At 47.2% G+C, this 21,918-nt stretch overlaps 1 protein-coding gene across 1 annotated transcript in view; it reads right to left on the bottom strand.

Moving 5' to 3' along the window:
• BLTP1 (bridge-like lipid transfer protein family member 1) overlaps positions 1–21,918 on the bottom strand; it is a 282,755-nt gene that overhangs the window by 214,604 nt on the left and 46,233 nt on the right. The window contains exon 11 of the mRNA XM_078766129.1: positions 855–971. Within this exon, the coding sequence (XP_078622255.1) occupies positions 855–971 (117 nt within the window). The remainder of the gene's footprint in view (positions 1–854; positions 972–21,918) is intronic.

Raw genomic sequence — 21,918 nt, 5'->3', positions numbered from 1 at the left:
ACAGGCTGGCAAGGACTGTTGACCCCAGGCAAATGGAAGAACTTGGGCACACGTGGGGGGGGGGGGGGGGGGGGGGGGGAGGGGGGGGGGAAGAGGGGGGTGTTCATTAATCTCGATGAAGAAGATCCTCCCAACAATCTAAGACACTCCAAGGCTGCTGTTCGCCCTCCCCTCACCCTCCATCTTCAATTTAAAAAAACAAAACAAGTAATTCCAAAGAAATATATAAAAATGGATATTTTATTTATACATACTCCTGGTTATCCTTATGTTTTGTGCATCTTGGGATATGGCGAGTATCTCATCAGCACAACTTTTCGAACTCCCATGCATTGATGCAAGACGAGGACATTCGGAGGCATCAGGTACTTGTACAATAGTTGCAAGGACGTTAGTAGACAATGCACAACTCCAAACAGCATATGGATTAGAATACGTGACCACAGTTAAAATGAGCCGAGTACTAAGATTGGAATGCCAACCCAGGTCGACCCGTTCACGTACATTTTGTGACACGACTGAACTGTATCCATGCCGCACGCATGCACGAGGCCCCGTAGTTGCTGGGAAAGTGTGTGTGTGTGTGTGTGTGTGTGTGTGTGTGTGTGTGTGTGTTTGCGAGCGTGCCCTCACACTTGAACGAATCAAGAAAAACAAAACACGGGAAGGGGGGGGGGGGGGCGGGGTGTTCAGCAATAACTATGTACACACTTACAAGCTATTTTAAAAGAAATCCTGAACAACATCATAAAGTTGAACAAGCAAGCTCTCCCAAGATGAATTACTAAAAGCTTTTCTGGAAAACAATTTTACGCTCGAGTCGAGTGAGCTTGAAAACAGAAAAAGGAAAATACCCCAAGGAGTGCAGCACAACCACTCTCAACGATGTACAACTCCAGTCCATCGACACTCATTCGCATCATTCTGTACTTCATCTCATCGGGAACGGGGCAATGTCCAGCCAGGGGAGCCTGGAAAAAAAAGCAAAGTATACGAACGATAAAAATGGTATCAAAAGAGTGCATATGACCATTTACTCATTCCATGGGGTTTTGAAGGGAACAGAGCACTTAGAATTAATAATGAGGAGGACTCGACCACAAATGGGCCAATGCAGGCCGCTGTCCCACAGTCTATTCAACTGTCTGGAGGGATCACAACTCGCCCGAGGAGGTCTTCACAGCACCTTTAATGATCGAAAGATTTCTTTTTTGATTTGAAAAGAGAAACAAATTGCCTCAATCTTTCAGTAATTACACGAAGCGTTCAAAAAGTGCTAATAATAATATACAATAGTCCAAGGCATGCCATTATGTACATTTTTCAATATACAGTCGTGGCCAAAAATATTGGCACCCTTGCACTTTTTTCAAATAATGCACCATTTCTTCCAGAAAATTGTTGAAACATAAAAAATCCTTTGGTATCCACACATGTATTTATTTGGTTTGCAGTGGAACAAAACAAAAAATATAGGGGCAATACCCTGGTGCTCACCTGGTAGAATAAACAGTATACTGCACTGACTAAAGATACCTATTTTGGGGGGCAACTCCCTCACTCTCCCCATAGATGCCCAAAGAGGCAGACAATCTCAAGGCTACAAGTACATCTCCAAAAACTTTGATGTTCCTGTGTCCACCGCACGCAATGGTATCAGGAAGTTTAACGCCCATGGCACTGCAGCCAACCTCCCTGGATGTGGCCGAAAGAGAGAAATTGATCGAAGACTGGAGCAAATGTTACGGATTCATCACTTCCGTTGTGGTGGCTTTCATCCACTTGAGACATTTCTGGTTCCATGTATTAATAATTGTATTAATATTATTGTTGTTTGAGGGAAATAGCAATTATTATTGTCAAAAGGTAAAAGGAATGTTTTAAAATGAAACAGGAACCGGACGTCAATGAAGCGGAAGGAGAAGAAAGAGGGCGGAGCGAGAGAGGTCAGACAAGAAAGCCGAGTTGCTCCAGGTTCTGAAGCAAACGTTGGCGAGCAAGAGTCCCTAGCGAACTTTCGGGTTTCCGGGAAAGGAATTCCGAGTTGTCATCGCTGTGACCGATTAACCTGCGTGTCAGGTTTTGCTATCGATTCAGGAGAGAATCATCGCCGTGCTGGTGCGCCACGAGACCGGGCCGTCGGCCATTTTGACTCGCGCAGGACTTGTGCTTCGCTCGCGGTTTCGTTTCTTTTCGACCATTGTCACCGCATTCAGACGTCGATCTGGGGCGTGTGTGTGACGTGGCTTTTTGAAGGTTACTTCGTCCATACCCGAGGGTGTGATCTCTCAGTCGCCTGCAGGGCGCCTTTGGATTTCCCAGTCGCCTTGAGGGCGCCTTTGTGCTGCGTCGGCTGTGACTGTACTTGCCATCCGCACAGGATTCTGGTCTCGATTGGACCTCGTTCTGGAGATCGCTGGAGCGAATCAACGTTGGCTTGAAGCCGGGAATAAGAGACATTGGGGAATGTTCTTGGTTCACTCACTTGGAGCACAGTGAGTTATATATATTACGAAACTGATGGTACCATCATAGGACATATTGATTGTACTTTTGAATACTATTGTTGTTGTACTGTTATTCTTGTGTGATCTTAATACAATATTGGTTGGTGAGTAACAATTGGGGTGGCTTCTCCATTAATCTTTGACACACAGAATAACACATTTTTCTGCCGTGACTCCTCTCGGGGCTCGGAGGTACACCGTGACCAGGGGGTCGGGGAGGAGCACTTAACACAAAGGATTGTTTGAATGGTGGAGAAAGCACCTCAATAAACTGCCAAACAGATTCAAGCTGACCTTCAGACACAAGGTAGGACAGTTTCAACTCGCACCATCCGTCGCCAACTCAAGACAAGGGGGTTCGATGGTAGGAGACCCAGTAGGACCCTACTGTGAAGCAAGCCCAACAAGAGTTTGCCAAAGCACACCTGAACAAGCCAAAATCTTTCTGGAAAATGTCCTGTGGACAGATGAGACCAAATTAGAGCTTTTTGGCAAAGCACATTTACAGAAACCAAAATGAAGCCTTCAAAATAAAGAACACCTTCCCTACAGGCAAACATTGAGGAGGTTCAGTGATGTTTTGGGGTTGCTGTGCTTTTTCTGGCACTAGGTGCCTTGAATGTGTGCACGGCATCATGAAATCAGGAGATTACCAAGGCATTTTGGAGCACAATGTTCAACTGTGTCAGAAAGCTGGGACTCCGTCGAAGGTCATGGGTCTTGCAGCAGGCCAATGACCCCAAACACTTCAAAAAGCACCCAGGAATGGTTCAAGACAAAACGCTGGACTGTTCTGAAGTGGCCACCAATGAGTCCAGGTCTAAATCCCATTGAACACCTGTGGGGAGATCTGAAAACAGCAGTTGGGAGAAGGCACCCTTCAAATCTGGGAGAACTGGAGCAGTTTGCACAAGAAGAGTAGGCCAAACTGCAGTAGAGAGGTGTAGGAAGCTCACTCATGGCTATAGGAAGTGCTTGACTGCAGTTATTTTGTCCAAAGGCTGTGCTACCAAATATTAAGTCGAGGGTGTCAATAATTTTGTCAATGCCATTTCTTTTTATTTTCGTATTTAAAATGATATATTAAGTTCTGAATCAAAAACAAGGGTTCTGTAATAATCAGTGAAATAAAGAATTGTGGAGACCAAATACTTTTGTCAATCTCAAACTTATTTTTCGATAAAATTGAGAGTTATTTGAAAAAAAGTGCAAGGGTGCCAATATTTTTGGCCACGACTGTGGATATGTACATATCGTGCGTGTGTGTGTGTGTGTGTTTTTATAATAAAAATGTTGATACTGACCGGGTCCTCAGTCGAGGTCCTCAGCATCATCCCGTTTCGGCCCTTCAACCTCCATACGGTCAGCTAAGGTGGGCCAGCAGGGGCACGTACACATCCACATGCAGCAACTGCACCAGGATGCGTACATACCCCCACCCCCAGCCAGTGCGAACAACAACAACAACAACAACAACAACAACAACAACAACAACAACTCCACATCTAGAATCCACAGCACCAAACAAACATAGTGGAACACTCAAACACCCACCTTTATACCCTTCACCACTCACCAACAAAACACACCAGATCATTCATACACACACATACACACCCATACATACATACAGAACACCAACCAAACAACCACCTACACTTACATCATACACCACTCAACACACAAAAACACACACTCATGCAAAAATTAATTCATGCAAAAACACACACCCTCACCCACTCACTCATATACACAAAATAAGAAGTAATAATAGTAACAAAAAAAAACAAAAAACAAAACAAAAACACACAACCAACCTACACCGTTCGACGTGCCTCCATAAACTTCCTCCATATCTAAAATCAGCCTTTCAAGGCAACCTGGGCCACCTTGTCACACATCCTCCTTCTTTCTGTCCCACACACTCCCAGCCTAGCAAGAAATGCAGAAAAGGAATTGCCAATATACCCTCTACACCCCACCTCAAATGGCTGACACGAAACGCGCCAACCCTTCTCCCGGCACTCTGCCTCCAGCTCACTGTACTTTCCTCTCTTCCTCTCGTGCACCTCCTCCATGTTCTCTTCCCAAGGTACCGACAACTCCCCTAAGATGACCTGTCTTGTTGCACTTGACCAAATGACAATGTCAGGCCGCAACCTTGTCACACAGATCTCCTCTGGGAATACCAATTGTGGCTTTAGGTCTGCCACCACCTGCCAATCACAAGCATCTGACAGCCCTCTTGTTTTCCACCTCCTCCTCCTCCTCTTTCCACCTCTTTCCACTTGGCCCTCTTTGACAAACCACACCTCTCCCCCATCAGTCTCCTCCACTCTTCTCTCTCTCGATCTCAGCACCTCTCGTTGCACCATCTGCACCACCACCGCCAGCACCTGATCATGTCGCCACCTGTATCTTCCTGCTGCCAATGCTACTGAGCATGCACTCAGTGCATGCTGCACCGTTCCCACACCTCCACACAAATAACATCTCTCCTCCTGCAACTACCTCCACAATCTCAAGTTTACTGGTGACGGAAGCACATCATACGTTGCCCGCAACAGGAAATTCAACAATATTGGCTCCATCCTCCAAATCTCTTGCCACTTCAATATCCTCACCCGCACACCTTCCCACTTAGTCCAAGCACCTTACTGTGCCTGACCGACTGCTTTCACATATCTCCCCTCCTCTTCCTTTCTTCTCAACTCCCTCTCTTCTCAAACCATGTTTGTTTGGTGCTGTGGATTCTGGATGTGGAGTTGTTGTTGTTGTTGTTGTTCGCACTGGCTGGGGGTGGGGGTATGTACGCATCCCGGTGCAGTTGCTGCATGTGGATGTGTACGTGCCCCTGCTGGCCCACCTTAGCTGACCGTATCGAGGTTGAAGGGCCGAAATGGGATGATGCTGAGGACCTCGACTGAGGACCCGGTCAGTGCGGCACACTTGTGACCAGGTGTGTTTTGAACTTATATATATGTATGTATATATATATATATATATATATGTAGGGAGCTGTAATGCCCCTCCCCCCTCTGTATATCCTTGCTGCTTTACCAACTACCAAGTATAACCAATTATATGTTCTGTTTTGACTGACTGCTGTACTCTTTTATGATACTGAGTTCTTTCCTGTGCATTGAGGATGTGTAATATCCTAATAAAGAGTTCTTTTCCTTTGAGCTCTGGTTTGTGTGGGCACAATCTCTAGTTCCCCTTCCCTGGCCTTGGAGGCTACTGTTATCTCTCTGCCTCCCTCTATGACTTTACCAATATCCTGCAAGTTGACAGTTTTATGAGTGTCCACTCCCTTTGTACTTTCCCAAGCAAGCTTTCTATACGGAAAGTTGTAAACATGTTGCCACATATTGCTGACCATCTCCTTATCTGAGCTAACCCAAGACTGGCCTTGGATGAACTTCCTTTAATTAACTGAACAACAGGATGGGACTATGGTGGGAGGGCCGATGAGCCCATTCTGTCTCTGTATCTTGTGAGCTAACTCCACCCCTGATTTTCCTTATATAAAGCAATGTTAATTGAATTATTTCAGAGCATCTTGTTGTACTGTTGGTCATTCCTTGTGAGTTTCAATACAACTTTGCTGTCCTCAAGCTTGTGTACTCGAGTTCCAATAAATATATCCGTTGCTCCTTTCCTCTGTCTTCTGAGTCCCAAGTTCTAAGTCTCAATCCGACAACTGGTGGCAGCGGTGGGATCAGTCTGTGCAGTCCGGGACGCGGTCCCAGGCAAGTGAGTGGTGAGAGACCAGCTGGCAATTGATCCGGGTCAGGTGAGCTGTGGTTTTCTTTTGTTTTTCCCTTTTAGCCTGGGGGTCAGTCCAAATTGTAACCCACTCTCTCTTGCTCGGTTGCCGTTTGTTCCGTTCCCTGCTCAGACCTGATCCTCGAACCTAAATTTAATTACGGACCGCTTGGGTCCCGGAGCAACTGACTGTTTATGGACTCGTCAGGGTAACGTTACGTAAGGGAAAGTGCCCCACGTTGGGCGCCTGTGGGTAAGGAGTAATAGATCTCTGGGTTGTGAGGGTAAGGATAAGGGCGGCGTCCTGATCCGAGGCCTACCCGGGAGACTTTGGAATTATAAGGAAGTTAGAAGTATTACACGGGCGTAGGACGCCAGGAAAGTGCAGTAAGGGTAGGATAGACGGCTGAGTAGGCGGGCGATCCTCTCAGGAGAGTAGGTAGCGCGGCCGTACCACGCGAGGCGGGCGAACCTCACGGGTACAAGGCTGCGAGCCTCTCAGAGTTAGGTAGACGGCTGTAACGCGAGGCGGGAGATCCTCACGAGTACAAGGCTACGTCGGTAAACTAAGGATTCTTAGGATGGGTAACAGTATGGGTAATAAGACAGTAAAGGCAGGTGAACCGCTTAGACATACCCCAGCATTTTTTATGTTTCGGAGGCATGGCTATGATGCTGTGAGACCAGGGAAGTCATGGGTTGCGCTGACGAAGGATTTAGGAGAACCGTGGCCCGAAGGAGGGTCTTTTGCGCTGGAAAAATTGGACGTGTTGTATGAGACATTAGACAAGTTTGAACAGACCACGAAACACTTCCCGCCGGAATACTGGAAAGTCTTTGGCTGGTGGAAGGAAGAAGCGATGAAGCGACACGCAAAGTCGAAACAGGCCAGCTTGGCTGGTGAGGTAACAAAACTCAAGGGTCTGAGGAAACAGGCGAATAAAGAGCAGGATGAAGCGCTTAAGGAAATAGAAAAGCAGGCCAACGCGCGACTGATGTCGCTCGTTGAAAACCCAGCCCCCGCGGTAGGGGAGGCAGTGACCAATCTACCCTCCCCAGCCCCAGACCTAAGCTCTGCCCCGGGGTTTCAGGCACCACCTATCCTTTCTGCGCCCCCGCCACCACCTCCCTATAACCCCGCTACCATCGCGCCCCAGACACCCCAGAACCACCCGAGCCAGGGAAGACCGTTTGCACAACTCGGGGCTAACGGAATAGATGACGGGACCGACATCGCAGGGTTCCCGCCACCGATAGGACCGGATGGGTTATACCCCTCACTGGTAGGTTGTAAGGGGAAAGGGACCTCACAAACTACCCCATTGGAATGTCAGGAAATAGAGGGAAGGAAAACATTGTGCCCCGTACAAGTTATCGGAGTTGACGCAGCAGGTCATGGGGTTCGAGAAAGGGTACCATGGAAAGAGTCCTCTTTAACGGTAATGCGGGAAAGGATTCAACATTTGCTTATTGAGGATCCACGGCAGGTAGTGCCAACCATGACGAATTGGTTTTTAGCTGGCGAGTGCGACTATCGAGACATAACTCATATGGGAGTATCCGTGCTCCCACCCAAAGTATGGGAAAGGGCTAGACAAAGAGCACACTGGCCGCACGACGACCCAAGGGCGGCGGGTGCAAACCCCCAGATAACACTAGTGCAATGGGAGGCACTGAAGGTCCGGCTGCTGGGTGCCATCGAACATGCGCTGTTGCCAGCAGGGGGTCCGGATTGGGGAAAAATCGGGGCCATAAAACAAAAACCAGGAGAACCAATTGGAGAGTACCGAGAAAGGTTGGAAAAGGCCATCGCGCGCTGGGGAGGACTGGGTCCAATGCAGCTGGTAGGGCTACCTCAACCATTGGTAAATCAATATCTAATCGAGGGGCTTCGGCCGATATTAAAGAAACAGGTACAGTCCGTCCTCTTCGGCTGGAAGGGAATGACAACCAACGAATTATGCGACAAACTGGAACAATGCCCGGGCTCCTCCCTAGAGGAGAAAAAGGATATTAAGGAGGAAATATTGCAAATGTTTGTCCAGGAGAAACGGGCTCAATTTAATCAAAATAAAAAGGGGGATCAGAGTCAGGACTACATACGCGAACAGTGCCAGAAGTGGGGACCTGTTCGAGGTTATGAGGACCTTGGGAGGAGCGGTTTGCCTTTCTATAGGGGCCAATTCCCTAACGGAGAGTGGATCCACCGCGAAGGTAACCTCTGTGAAGGTTGTACTGCTGAGGACTTAGGACTAATTAATATGGACGAAATAAAACAGCAATGGACAATACCACCCCCTCTTCCCCCTCCTCCTCAAAACCCTCAAACTTGGACTGTGCAAGGGCCCCCTCCCCAAAATTGGTATCCACCAAGACCCCTTCTCCAAACCCCTGGACCACCCCCCAATAGTGGGATGCAGAACGGACCAAGGGGGAACTGGGCCCCGCCTCGGGGCCCGCCGCAGTGGCAACCAGTAAACCAGTCACATTGGGGGCCGCCAGAACGCCGGCAGGGCGGAAGGGGCGCTGTAGAGGGACGACCTATGCCCTCCGCACCACCGGTTCCGCAGGAACCGTGTCATTATTGCAAGCAGATGGGACACTGGATACGTGATTGCCCAAAGGCTCGTAAGGGGTTTCAGCCCCAATACAATAGAGGGGCCTATTGACGGGACGCTGGCGAGTCGCCCAAGGAGTGTCCTCTCTTGACCATGACACCGGCAGAGGAACCAACCTTGATGTTGGACGTGGAGGGAAGACAATTAGAATTTCTCGTAGATACGGGTGCGACTCGCAGCACTATTAACAAGGGGCAATTGCCCTCTTTGCGCCCTACGGCAAGGAACGTTCAAATACTGGGTGTTTCGGGTTTACCCCAAGCGCTTCCTATTTCGGAGGAAGTGCGAGTAACATGCGGCCCGCTGGAGGCTAAACATGCTTTCTTGATGACCACTACCGCCCCGACCAATTTGTTGGGACGGGATTTATTGTGCCGCTTGGGCTGTCAAATCTCATGTACAGAGGAGGGAGTTTTCGTAGACGTCGCGGAATCTAAACGCGACTTGGTAATGACGGCATTGTCTCGGCCCGGCCCCACCGTGTATTGGTGGCGCATGGATGAAGGGGCTCTGGCTACCTGGACGCATATCATAGATAATGTGTGCTTGGACAGTGCGGTCCTGCGAGATTGGCTACAACTGCACCAAATTTCGATAAAAACCTTAAAGGATAATCCACCCCATTGCACTGCGTACTATGATGCAACGGGCGACGACGAGAATTATCGAGAAAAGGTTAAGGAAAAACTGGGCGAGCGCACGCCTCTACACTTATCACGGATATGGATCGGCCGTGAGGGAATAGGAATCGAGGCAGTCCTAACCTCGAGTCAGCGTGCGTTGACCCAATACCCCGAAGGAGCGGCCGCCCATGTTACCCTCACTACTGCCAAGGGGTGGCCGCCGGAAAGTGTAGGTTGGATGGTGGGGAGGTTACGAGAAGTCCCCTTACAAGGTTATCGGAGTAAGAGAGGCCGCTGGACTTTGAAACGGCTCCAAAATGGCGAAGGGTTCTCAATTGACTTCAAGACACAACGGAGGGATGGAGTGTTCGAAGCAACAGAGTTGCCTCCTAAGGGCACCTATGCCATGAGGGCAGTGCTGACGGACCCGGGTGAGTCAGATTACCTCCTAGCGGAGGTGCCAGACAATTTATGGCCCAAAAGCGACGGTGAGGTTGGACGGATGCGAGACGCCGAACCTCTAGTGATAGCAGTGCAGCCGGGGATGCGCTTGCCAAATGTAAAACAGTATAAGCTACGACCTGAGGCCGACGTAGGCATAGCACCAGTAATTCAATCCCTAGTGGAACAGAAAATTATTGTGGAAACTAACAGCCCATGTAATACACCAATTTTGCCAGTGAAAAAGCCGTCAAAGGACAAATGGAGGTTTGTACAGGATTTAAGGGAGGTGAACAAGGTGATACAGGGCATACACCCACTAGTTCCAAACGGAGCAACCCTCATGATGTCAATTCCGCCGGACGCAACATACTTCACGGTCATCGACCTTTGTTCTGCGTTTTTCTCTGTGCCCATCGCGCCTGAGTCACAATACTTGTTCGCTTTCACCCATAGGGGGCGCCAGTATACTTGGACAGTACTACCTCAGGGGTTTTCAGATAGCCCCACTCTGTTTTCCCGGGCGCTACACCGCGACCTGGCGGATGTGGAATTGAAGGGAGGGTCAGTGTTGCTGCAATACGTTGACGATTTGTTGATTTGCTCCCCTTCAAAGGAGGCGTGCGAAATGGATTCCTTGGCCCTATTAAAGGCCTTGGCGGCCAAAGGCCACAAAGTAGGCAGACCAAAACTTCAGTTTGTGCGGCAGGTTGTAACTTACTTGGGACACGCCATTTCGCACGGAAAACGAGAATTGGATGCTGGACGAGTGACCGCTATTATGGAGCTGCCTCGCCCTCGCTCGCAACGGCAAATGCTGCGCTTCCTAGGTATGACGGGATATTGCCGCACTTGGATACTTGATTTTGCACTGCTGGCTAAGCCACTATACGAAGCAACCAAATCAACCGCCTCGATCGAATTGGTATGGACGGAGGAAATGAGGCGATGTTTTGACGGGCTGAAAAAGGCGCTGGTTACGGCACCGTCATTAGGACTCCCGGATTATGCGAAACCATTTACCCTTTACACTCACGCCGTGGGAGGTTTCGCCCAGTCAGTTTTGACACAGACCCATGGGGATAAGGAGCGGCCGGTAGCCTACTTTAGTAAAAAGTTAGACCCGGTCGAACAAGGGTTTCCGGTGTGCCTGCAAGCCGTGGCAGCGGCCAGGTACGCAGTAGAAAGAACAGCGGACATCGTTATGGGGCACCCAGTAAAGCTACGGGTACCGCATTGCGTCACTTCGCTGTTGTTACAGCGAAGCACACAGCATTTGTCTAACACTAGATTAATGCAATACGAATCCGCACTGATCACTGCAGCCAACATCACGATCGAACGTTGCACGACACTCAACCCAGCCTCACTGATGCCCACCCCAGAGGAGGGCGAACCTCATGTGTGCACCGACGTTGTGCAGCTAGTCTCCACGGTGCGATCGGATTTAAAGGACAATCCCTTAGAATATCCCGACTGTACATATTATGTCGATGGATCAGCTAGGCGCGCATGGGACGGGTCCCTGTTGTCCGGGTACGCCGTGTGCTCGGATAGCGAAACGGTAGAGAGCGGGCGTCTTCCACCTACATTTTCCGCACAGCAGGCGGAGCTGTGCGCCTTGACCAGAGCGTGCAGCTTGGCGGAAGGCCTTGCCGTCAACATTTACACAGATTCGGCCTACGCTCACGGCGTAGTCCACGATAAAGGAGCCATCTGGAAGATGAGAGGTTTTCTCACATCTGCCGGTTCAGTGATAAAGAATGGCGCGTTGGTAGAAGGGCTCCTCCGAAGCATTTTACTTCCCCGCGCTATCGCGGTAATTAAGTGTCGTGGCCACCAAAGGGCGGACACTGACGTTGCCCGGGGCAATGCAAGGGCGGACGAGGCGGCAGGAAAGGCCGCCAACCAACAGATAGAACGCAACATGCCGATGGTGACACGAGCACAGAAGACAGCCGCACAGATTGCTGACATACCGACTGCGGGACCACCCGCCACACCAACTAAGGACGATATCATAAATTTGCAGAACGCTGCACCAACGGCCGAACACCAGGACTGGCTCAAGCGAGGGGCGATACGCCCCGGGCCAGGAGAAATATGGACCCTTGACGAGAAACCCATAGCACCCCAGGCTTTACTGCCTTGGCTGGCACGCATGGCTCATCAGAATGGTCATGTGTGCCAGAGGGGGGTGATGGGACAGATAAACTACACTTGGGCAGCGCCAGGACTGTCACGGATTGTATCTGAAGTGTGCCGATCGTGTGTGGTCTGCCAGCAACACAATAGAGGGGCGCCACCGAGACATGCACATGATGGGGGACGGCCCCCGCCTAGTGGGCCGTTCGCAACTATCGAGTTCGATTTTACAGAATTGGAACCAAGTATGTCATTTCGTTATGTGTTGGTGATCATAGATACGTTCACCAAATGGGTCGAAGCATACCCATGCGTCAAGTCCGATGCTCCGACAGTAGTGAAGCGCCTCGTGCGGGATTTTATGTGCAGATTTGGCATTCCCCAGATAATTTCGTCAGATCAAGGGGGCCATTTCACGGCGCAGGTGGTTAAGGGCATCCTGAAGGCGTTGGGCGTTAAACAATCCTTCCATTGCGTCTACCACCCACAGTCCTCAGGACTTGTGGAACGAACGAACAAGACTTTAAAGAATAAACTAGCGAAACTTTGCGCAGACACAGGCTTGAGGTGGCCAGAGGCTCTTCCGCTTGCATTGATGAGCATTCGTTCCACCCCGGGTCGCACTACGGGCCTTTCCCCCCACGAAATATTAATGGGACGACCTATGAGCTTGCCCGTTTCAGCACCAACAGACATGTCCACCCTTGCTTTGCCAGTAATGGATGACATGCTTTTGAGATTTTGCATAGGCTTGTCCAATGTGGCACGCAGCATTCATGCTCGAGTACGAGAGGCGCTGCCTGAACCAATAGGCCACGCCATCCACAACTTCCAGGCCGGCGACTGGGTGCTTGTAAAGCACTTCACCCGCAAGGCTGCTTTGGAGCCACGGTGGAAGGGACCATTCCAGGTGCTACTGGTCACACCGACGGCAGTCTTCTGCGAGGGTAAACCTTCGTGGATCCACGCCACCCATTGTAAGTTGTCCATTCCCGCACCACAAGTCACACAAGACACCGCACCCCTCACTGCTGAAGACACCGCACCTCACACTGCTGAAGACAATGCATCGTCTAAGGCACCACAGTCTCCTAAGGGCGGCGATGACGGTCATGATGATGGGAATTCTGGGTAGCTGCCTCAAACCCCCTGCCGGAGATAGGCTCTTGAACTTTGAGCTACTGAGAAAGGACCTCCCCAAGTACCCAGGACCCGACAACTATTCAGCATTTCCCCTCCATCCCGTCAAGTATATAACGGCTCACTGGGGAGACAAAATAGCGGTGAATTGCTGTAACCTGGAAACAAGCTTTAAGTGGTTATCTGTAAGATGGGCGGAAGCTATAGTGGTACACAATAATACACCACAGGCACGCATGACAAGAACACGCCTAGTCCTGACTAAGGTTAGGAAAGTGGAAAATGGAACATATGGGAACATAAGTAGCCGTTATGCCCCAGGATATCGATGGGGCAAGGGCATTGAGAATACTACCCTTATGTTGCATTATACCCCCATTGGTCCGGATACAACAATGATACTTGAATGTGGAATATGGCCCCCTCGCACGACAATCCCAAATGGAACTGCATCTTACCTTCGACCTAGTTGCGCCGCTTACGTCATTAAAACCCCGCCTGCCCAGGAAGTAAGAAAGAAGCCAGAGGAGAACACATACTGGAAGGTCGCACAGCACATGGCCACATTACAGAATAGGACACGGTGTTGGATGTGTATGCACCTTCCCCGCACCAGCACAACAGGAATACCAATGGTAGCGTTACCCCTATCACTCAATGATTTGTGCTCAAAGCCTCTAGACACCAAATGCCTTAGTACAACCCTGACAAGCCAAGGTTCTGACGGAACTGCGTGTAAACGAGTTTTCCAGTACTCGCCCCCCATCCAACCCCGACATTTTGAGGAACGTCCGGCGCCGGTTTGGGTTAAGCCGGCTAGGGGGGCCCTCTGCTTAGAAGGAAAGGGCCAAATAACGGTAGGCAAATCTGTGTGTAGAGATACCCTCCTCGCGGACCCTAGGGAAGGGAAACACATGCTGTTAGTAAATGTTACAAGTTCGCCCTTACATAATCTCACACACCTCCAGTTGGCATGGAAAGGGGTAAACGGAACAAACACTATCGCAGACCTTCGCACTTGCATGACCACTCATCTAGTGGCTCCACACGGAACCATGTTTGTATGCGGGAACAAAGCTTACCCGTATTTACCTGATAATTGGGGAGGAATCTGCTATTTAGGATCAGTTTTCCCAGAAATGGAAATGCGACAACACTTGCATAATACTCCTGCACTCATAAGGACCCCGCGAAGCACCTATTGGAACAACGACGGCACCACCACCTTACATGGCGCTGATTGGGAGAAGGCCGTTAGTTTCTTTTTCCCATGGGCTGGGACGGTCATGAGCAGTTACCGCATTGACAAAATTGCGTTAATCTTAGAAACTGTGGCCAACGCCACCGCTACAGCACATGACGAAATGTTGGACACAGTTGTCCACCTGCGTACAATGGTTATGCAAAATAGGGTTGCTTTAGATATGCTATTGGCAGAACGAGGAGGGGTATGTGGGATAATTGAGGGTAAATGTTGCACTTTTATTCCTGACCCCTCACAGGGTGTCAGTGCTGCTATTATAAAGTTAAGGGAAAGCGCTCATACATTGACAAGGGATCGAATGGATCGGGAAGCCTCCCACCAGTGGCTTACCGACTGGTTCAAAGGGTGGACAGGCACGATAGTAAAGTGGGTACTAACCGCCTTGGCAATAGTCCTTGGAATTGTGGTTAGTTGTGTGATAATCAAGGCTTTAGTCCTTGCGTGTGTGAGAAAGTTTTCCACAGGATGGACACTGAAGACGACAACAGAAAAGGCCATGGTGATGCTCGAAAAGCTGACTGCGGGTCCAGATGACACACTGGCCGTCGACGTGACTGCAGACCGCGGATCCTGGAACGACGACCCGAACGAGCCACTGGGCCGCGACAATGAGATCTCCGCTTCCGAAGATTGTTCTTCCATTGTTGATGTTACCGATAATGATGTCGAGTACACTTATGCGGACCTCGAAGCATTTCAGGCTGCCAGGAGGCCGTTTAAACTGGGCCCCAACACGTCGCATGAAGAAATCGACGAGTTCCTGAAGGACTCCTCTCGTTTCTTCTCGATATGCCAGGCCGTGAATATTGGTGGCCGTCCACGCCGCAGGCCTACGCCACCTAAGAATAATGTTACTGATGATGTTACCAATGATGATGTGGGCCACTTGCGAGGGTCCCCGGCTGATGTTTATATTTCAATGCAGGCTTTGCCTCCCCATGTTTCACGAGCTCACCTTTATGTCTCACAAGCCCACAGTGAGTCAAACGCCACTGACCCAGTCCGGGATTTGGACCCAGCTGTGAACCCAAGCCCGGATGGAGAGGAACTCGATCGTGAAAACACTCTGAGTTCCGAGTCTGATTGTTTTGGAGATTCGTCCGTGGATAACAGCGAAGCAAGCAGCATCGCCTCGGACGATCTCGACTTTGACCCAAAGGAAGTTTCTCTCCCACCTTTGGACCGTTATGCTTTATTTCATGGCCATAGGTTTGAGCCACCTGATACTGACGATGTTGTGTCTTCCCCAGATCACCAGCATGTAAGAGACCTCATGAACATGAATATCGATTGAGCGCCGAAGATCTGCAAGGATTTCACCTGGGGAAGCCTGGGCGAGCTCCAGTCAGGGGGGAGTCCGGCTGCACCTCTGTGGTCAAAGGGTGGGTCGGAGATCTCCCTGGGTGTGGACCCCGGTGGAACCAGAGGTCTTCGTTGTGGATTTGGCGCGCTATTCGATCTTCATGTCTCTACGGTCTCACTTCATACACCCATCTACACCCGCCTTACTTCATACATCCACTTACACCCACTTGCACCCACACACCCGCGGATCATCCTGCTGAGTGCGCTGTGCGGTACGGGGGTACGGGACATGCTCACTGGGATGTATTCGTGTGGTACGTTACGTTTAGTGAATCCTTTACACTGTCTCTCCCACCTCTCTTGGTGGATTTTGTGTGCCATTTGATCACTCTGCTTTTCGGCCTTACATTGTATACTCACATACAGACGCGAATCATCCTACTGAGTTTGTGTGGTGCTTTGGTATGGGACATTCTTACGGGGCTGCCTTCGCGTGATATGTTGAATGATTTTTCTGTTTTGTTTGAAATAAAGGCCTTTGATTGGCTCGTAGATAACTTTGTATCTTAGATCCAAAAGGGCGGTATGTAGGGAGCTGTAATGCCCCTCCCCCCTCTGTATATCCTTGCTGCTTTACCAACTACCAAGTATAACCAATTATATGTTCTGTTTTGACTGACTGCTGTACTCTTTTATGATACTGAGTTCTTTCCTGTGCATTGAGGATGTGTAATATCCTAATAAGGAGTTCTTTTCCTTTGAGCTCTGGTTTGTGTGGGCACAATCTCTAGTTCCCCTTCCCTGGCCTTGGAGGCTACTGTTATCTCTCTGCCTCCCTCTATGACTTTACCAATATCCTGCAAGTTGACAGTTTTATGAGTGTCCACTCCCTTTGTACTTTCCCAAGCAAGCTTTCTATACGGAAAGTTGTAAACATGTTGCCACATATTGCTGACCATCTCCTTATCTGAGCTAACCCAAGACTGGCCTTGGATGAACTTCCTTTAATTAACTGAACAACAGGATGGGACTATGGTGGGAGGGCCGATGAGCCCATTCTGTCTCTGTATCTTGTGAGCTAACTCCACCCCTGATTTTCCTTATATAAAGCAATGTTAATTGAATTATTTCAGAGCATCTTGTTGTACTGTTGGTCATTCCTTGTGAGTTTCAATACAACTTTGCTGTCCTCAAGCTTGTGTACTCGAGTTCCAATAAATATATCCGTTGCTCCTTTCCTCTGTCTTCTGAGTCCCAAGTTCTAAGTCTCAATCCGACATATATATACATATATATATATATTATATATATATATATATATATATATATATATATATATATATATATATCAAATCAATAAATCATTGATTTTATATATATATAAAATCAATGATGGTGGTTCGTAGATGTCTGACGTGAAATGAACAATTTCCTTTGGAGTGTGTATTGGTAGAAACGGGAATTCACTATAAATATTCGGTGAGCATATGCCGCAATGGGGGCAGCTGGTAACCTCGACAACCTTGTTCCATTCTATCAGCTAAGATTTCCAATCCATGTTCGTTGTGCCTCCGAAGTACTGCTTGTGATTGAAAGTGATATTATGAAAGCTCAACTGGGAAACGGGTATAGGCATGTTTTGGGGGTACAGCCTGATCGAAGATCACCAAAGTTCTTTCCATACCAACCGACCACCTCCAGGCACCTATCCCTCTCCACATTGTTTCTTCAGCTCCGACCTTCCCCCTCTCTCTATATTCCCCACAGCTTTGCTTTCAGAAATTTTCCACAGCATTTCATTCTGGCTTCCCATTGGATGATCCATAGATCAGTAGTTTCAGATTCACTTCTCAACATCAGTTTCACTTTGAGATATCAGTTAAGTTATCAGTAACGTTAATAAATATCCTTTAATATAATTAATCTTTAAGATCTTTTAATCTTTTTAATCTTTTATTTAATCATCTTTAATCTTACATCTTTAATTTAATAATCTTTAATAATCTTTAATATTTAATAATAATATTTTAATTTTAATCTTTAAATTTTTAATCTTTTAAGATAACTTTAAGATAGTTAAGTTTACATATGATAACATATTTGACGATTGGAGGTCACAATCTCACTAATTATATTGGTATCCATATTGAAATCCGATAAAAATTGGGCTTTTTATGAAGCTTTGTATATGTGGATCAACCCTTGGACATCATGGTCACAGCTCGGATGTCTATAAATTATGAATTGTGAGATTTTTTTGGTGTGTGTGTGTGTGTGTGTGTGTGTGTGTGTGTGTGTGTGTGTGTGTGTGTGTGTGTGTGTGTGTGTGTGTGTGTGTGTTTTGACATGATATTTTTGTGGCGATTAACCTTGGGAGCTCAGATGAGTAGGTTCACAAACAAACAACCACTTCACTTATATATGTACACTACCAGTCAAAAGTTGTGGGACACCTCAATTTTTCCAGTTTTTATTGAAATTTACGCAGTTTAATGTCCAGCGAATAACCTGAAATAGTACAAAGATAAGCAGTAAACTGCTCGAGGTTAAAAAAAAAGTTTAGGTTAGCAAAAATGGGAAAATAATGTAAATTGCACAGTTATATTGTAAAAAAAAAAAGGCCTTCTTCAAGAAACAAGTAATGGGTTAACAAAGTACAGCTGTTCTGCAGCAATGTAAGTAAATTAAGCCTTGAAAGTTGATGCAAACAATTCCTACAGGTGTCCCAACCTCTGCTGATTACTTGTTTACAAACCCCCTGTCTGTATAAAAGCAGTATTGGAACAGACTGTTATTACAATATTACACCCTCTGAAGCATTATTTGGACAATATTGCACTGCAGGAAGTAGTATATTGGAAACTGGAGGAAACTCTGACAGGAAGAGGTCTGGCAGACCCAAAGCCACAACAGAATCAGAAGACAAGTTTCTGAGAGTCAACAGCTTGCGTGATAGGCGGCTCACAGGACAACAACTTCAAGCACAGCTTAACACTGGTCGAAGTAAGCAAGTCTCAGTTTCAACTGTGAAGAGAAGACTTTGAGCTGCAGGTTTGACAGGTCGAGTGGCAGTAAGAAAGCCATTGCTAAGATGGCAAAATAAGAAAAAGAGGTTTGCCTGGGCCATGAAGCACCGCCAGTGGACTACTGAAGACTGGAAGGTCTTATGGACCGATTAATCAAAATTTGAAATATTTGATTCATCACACAGGGTTTTTGTATGCCGTCGAGTAGGCGAAAGGATGGTTCCTCAGTGTGTGACACCAACTGTCAAACATGGAGGAGGAAGCGTGATGGTCTGGGGCTCTTTTGCTGGATCCAGAGTCGGTGGCTTGCACAGAGTGACTGGCACCCTGAACCAAAAGGGCACCCACATCATTTTGCAGCGCCATGCAATACCCTCTGGTATACGCCTAGTTGATCAGGGGGTTCATCCTACAGCAAGATAATGACCCTAAACACACCTCCAGGCTATGTCAAAACTACCTTCGAGGAAAAGAACAAGACGGTAGTAGGCTTCAAATCATGGAATGGCCAGCACTGTCTCCAAACTTAAACCCCATTGAGCTGGTTTGGGATGAACTAGACCAGAAGGGTGAAAGCAAAGCAACCTACAAGTGCAACACATTTGTGGGAACTTATGCAACAGTGTTGGGGAGAACTTCCCGAACAATATTTGATTTCCATTGTAGAAAGAATGCCACGAGTGTGTTCAGCAGTTATATCTGCAAAAGGTGGCTACTTTGCTGAGTCAAAAATTTAAATTAAATTTTGTTAAACAAAATGATTCTATGATTTCTTTTTTATCTCCAATTGTTTACTTGTTAGCCGCGTCGCAGACGCTGCTAATAGAGTGCCCTCTGCTGTTGTTGTTGTTGTTCTTCTTCTTCTTCTTGTTCTTTCAGAGAAGACAAAACCTCAAAGCTCCACCCATTCTGGGAACCATAGCTCCACCCATTGTGGGAGAGGCTTCATATAAACAAATATCCACCATTTTATTAACTCGCATAGCTTTGAGGCCTGTTTTGTAGGCCCGTGGTGTCTTCCTCTCTCACACAGTTTTATTTCAAATCAAATTCGATATATCATTTCATTTTTCACAGTCGCTAACATAGTTTTAGACTCGGTTGAAAAAAAACCGGAAGAAAATCCAATGAAAGTTGCCCTTTATAGAACGAAATGAATTCTCAAAGGCCTGTAACTTCAAGTCCATTGAGATATTATTTTTTTTAATCGCGGCATGGTCAGTCATACACCGCCCGAAATAAGAGACGGGAAAATGCCGAGATATATATATTTTGTTTACATCGCAGCATGGTCAGTCATACACCGCCCGAAATAACAGATGGGAAAAGGCCGAGATATATTAAAAATTCGTCCATTTGATGACAATCGTCACGATGAAATATTTAATTTATACGTCGACACAATAATGTGGAGAGAGGAGCATAGCTTCGTTCACGTGTCGCCACACACGGGAAATTGCCGAGATATATTTTTTTTAAATCGCGGCATGGTCAGTCATACACCGCCTGAAATAACAGACGGGAAAATGCCGAGATATATTAAAAATTCGTCGCCACAACACGGGAAATTGCCGAGATATATTTTCACTTTGCACAAAAATAACATCAAGTAATCGAATCAATAGGAATGTCCTGTGCCTATAACATCGACGTTATAGGCACAGCTGCAATCTAGGCATTGTGTAACATCGACGCGGATTTTGTTTTAATTAAAACTTTTTGTACTTGTTCTATGCTTAATTTCAGAGTACATTGAGACATTAAACTGCGTAAATTTCAATAAAAACTAGAAAAATGGAGGTGTTCTAAAACTTTTGACCGGTAGTGTACATACATACATATATATATATATATATATATATATATATATATATATATATATATATATATATATATATATATATATATATATATGTATATATATATATATAGATATATATATATATATATATATATATATATATATATATATATATATATATATATATATATATATATATATATAAAATATATATATATATATATATATATATATATATATATATATATATATATATATATAGATATATATAGATATATATATATATATATATATATATATATTTTTTTTTTGGTTTGTTTGTTTGTTTGTTTGTTTTTGTGAAGAGAAACAGGTTGAGATGGCTTGGTCATGTGTTGAGGAAGGATGAAAGTGATTGGGTGAGAAGGAGTGATGGAAATGAATGTAGAAAGATGTAGAGGACGGGAAGACCGAGAAAGACTTGGCTAAAGGTGGTAGAAGGAGAAATGCGGGCCAGCGATTAACAAGGGGAGATGTAGAAAATAGGGCAAAATGGAGAAGATTGTCATGGGGCCCGCAAGGCTAACCCTCGCTCCAGCAGGGAAAATGGCCTTAAAATGCCTGTTGTGTGTGTCGTGGGCAATGATTGGGGGCACCCAAATATCCCTACCAAGTACATTAGAATACTGAGTATTGCCCCCCCCGCTATACCCTCCCAAACCTCTTGAGGGCAGTCTAAGACCATACATGACAATTCCACTTCCCGCCAGACGACCTCCCTGGGAGGTCTATCGCTGCCAAGGTCGGTACATTGGATTCCTTGCACCCTAGAAATGAAATATTATGTCCTCCCTGTGGCCTTGTCCAGCCCCCCCCCCCCCCCCCCCCCCCCCCCCGAGGCTCCTCACTGTCTGGACCACCTCTTTGATCTCCCAGTATGGGATGAGGGTAGGGGGACGTGGTGAAAACTATGTATATGACCAGCTTGGCGGGTGGAACTCTAAGATTTTCGGTGTATGGCCCCGAGGCGCTTCTTTGTGCATTGTACGCATCACGACTTGCTTCTTGCAAATGTGGGTCATGCTGCCGTGTACCGGGAGATGCCGTCTTGGCGTATAGACTGAGAATATTCCGTGCATGTAACAGGCTCTTGTAATAAACACCGTGTGAACAGTTCTAAGTGCTTCCCGGGTCTCACTCGGGGTGGAGGGGGATCGGAGACGAGGGGAGCAGATTGCTGCGTGTGTGTGTGTGTGTGTGTGTGTGTGTGTGTGTGTGTGTGTGTGTGTGTGTGTGTGTGT

The sequence above is a fragment of the Myxine glutinosa genome, chromosome 12 (genome assembly GCF_964187855.1).
Source record: "Myxine glutinosa chromosome 12, kmMyxGlut1.1, whole genome shotgun sequence".
Lineage (NCBI taxonomy): Eukaryota > Metazoa > Chordata > Myxini > Myxiniformes > Myxinidae > Myxine > Myxine glutinosa.
Note: the sequence above shows the minus strand (reverse complement) of the source record. Positions and strands in the feature narration are given on the sequence as shown.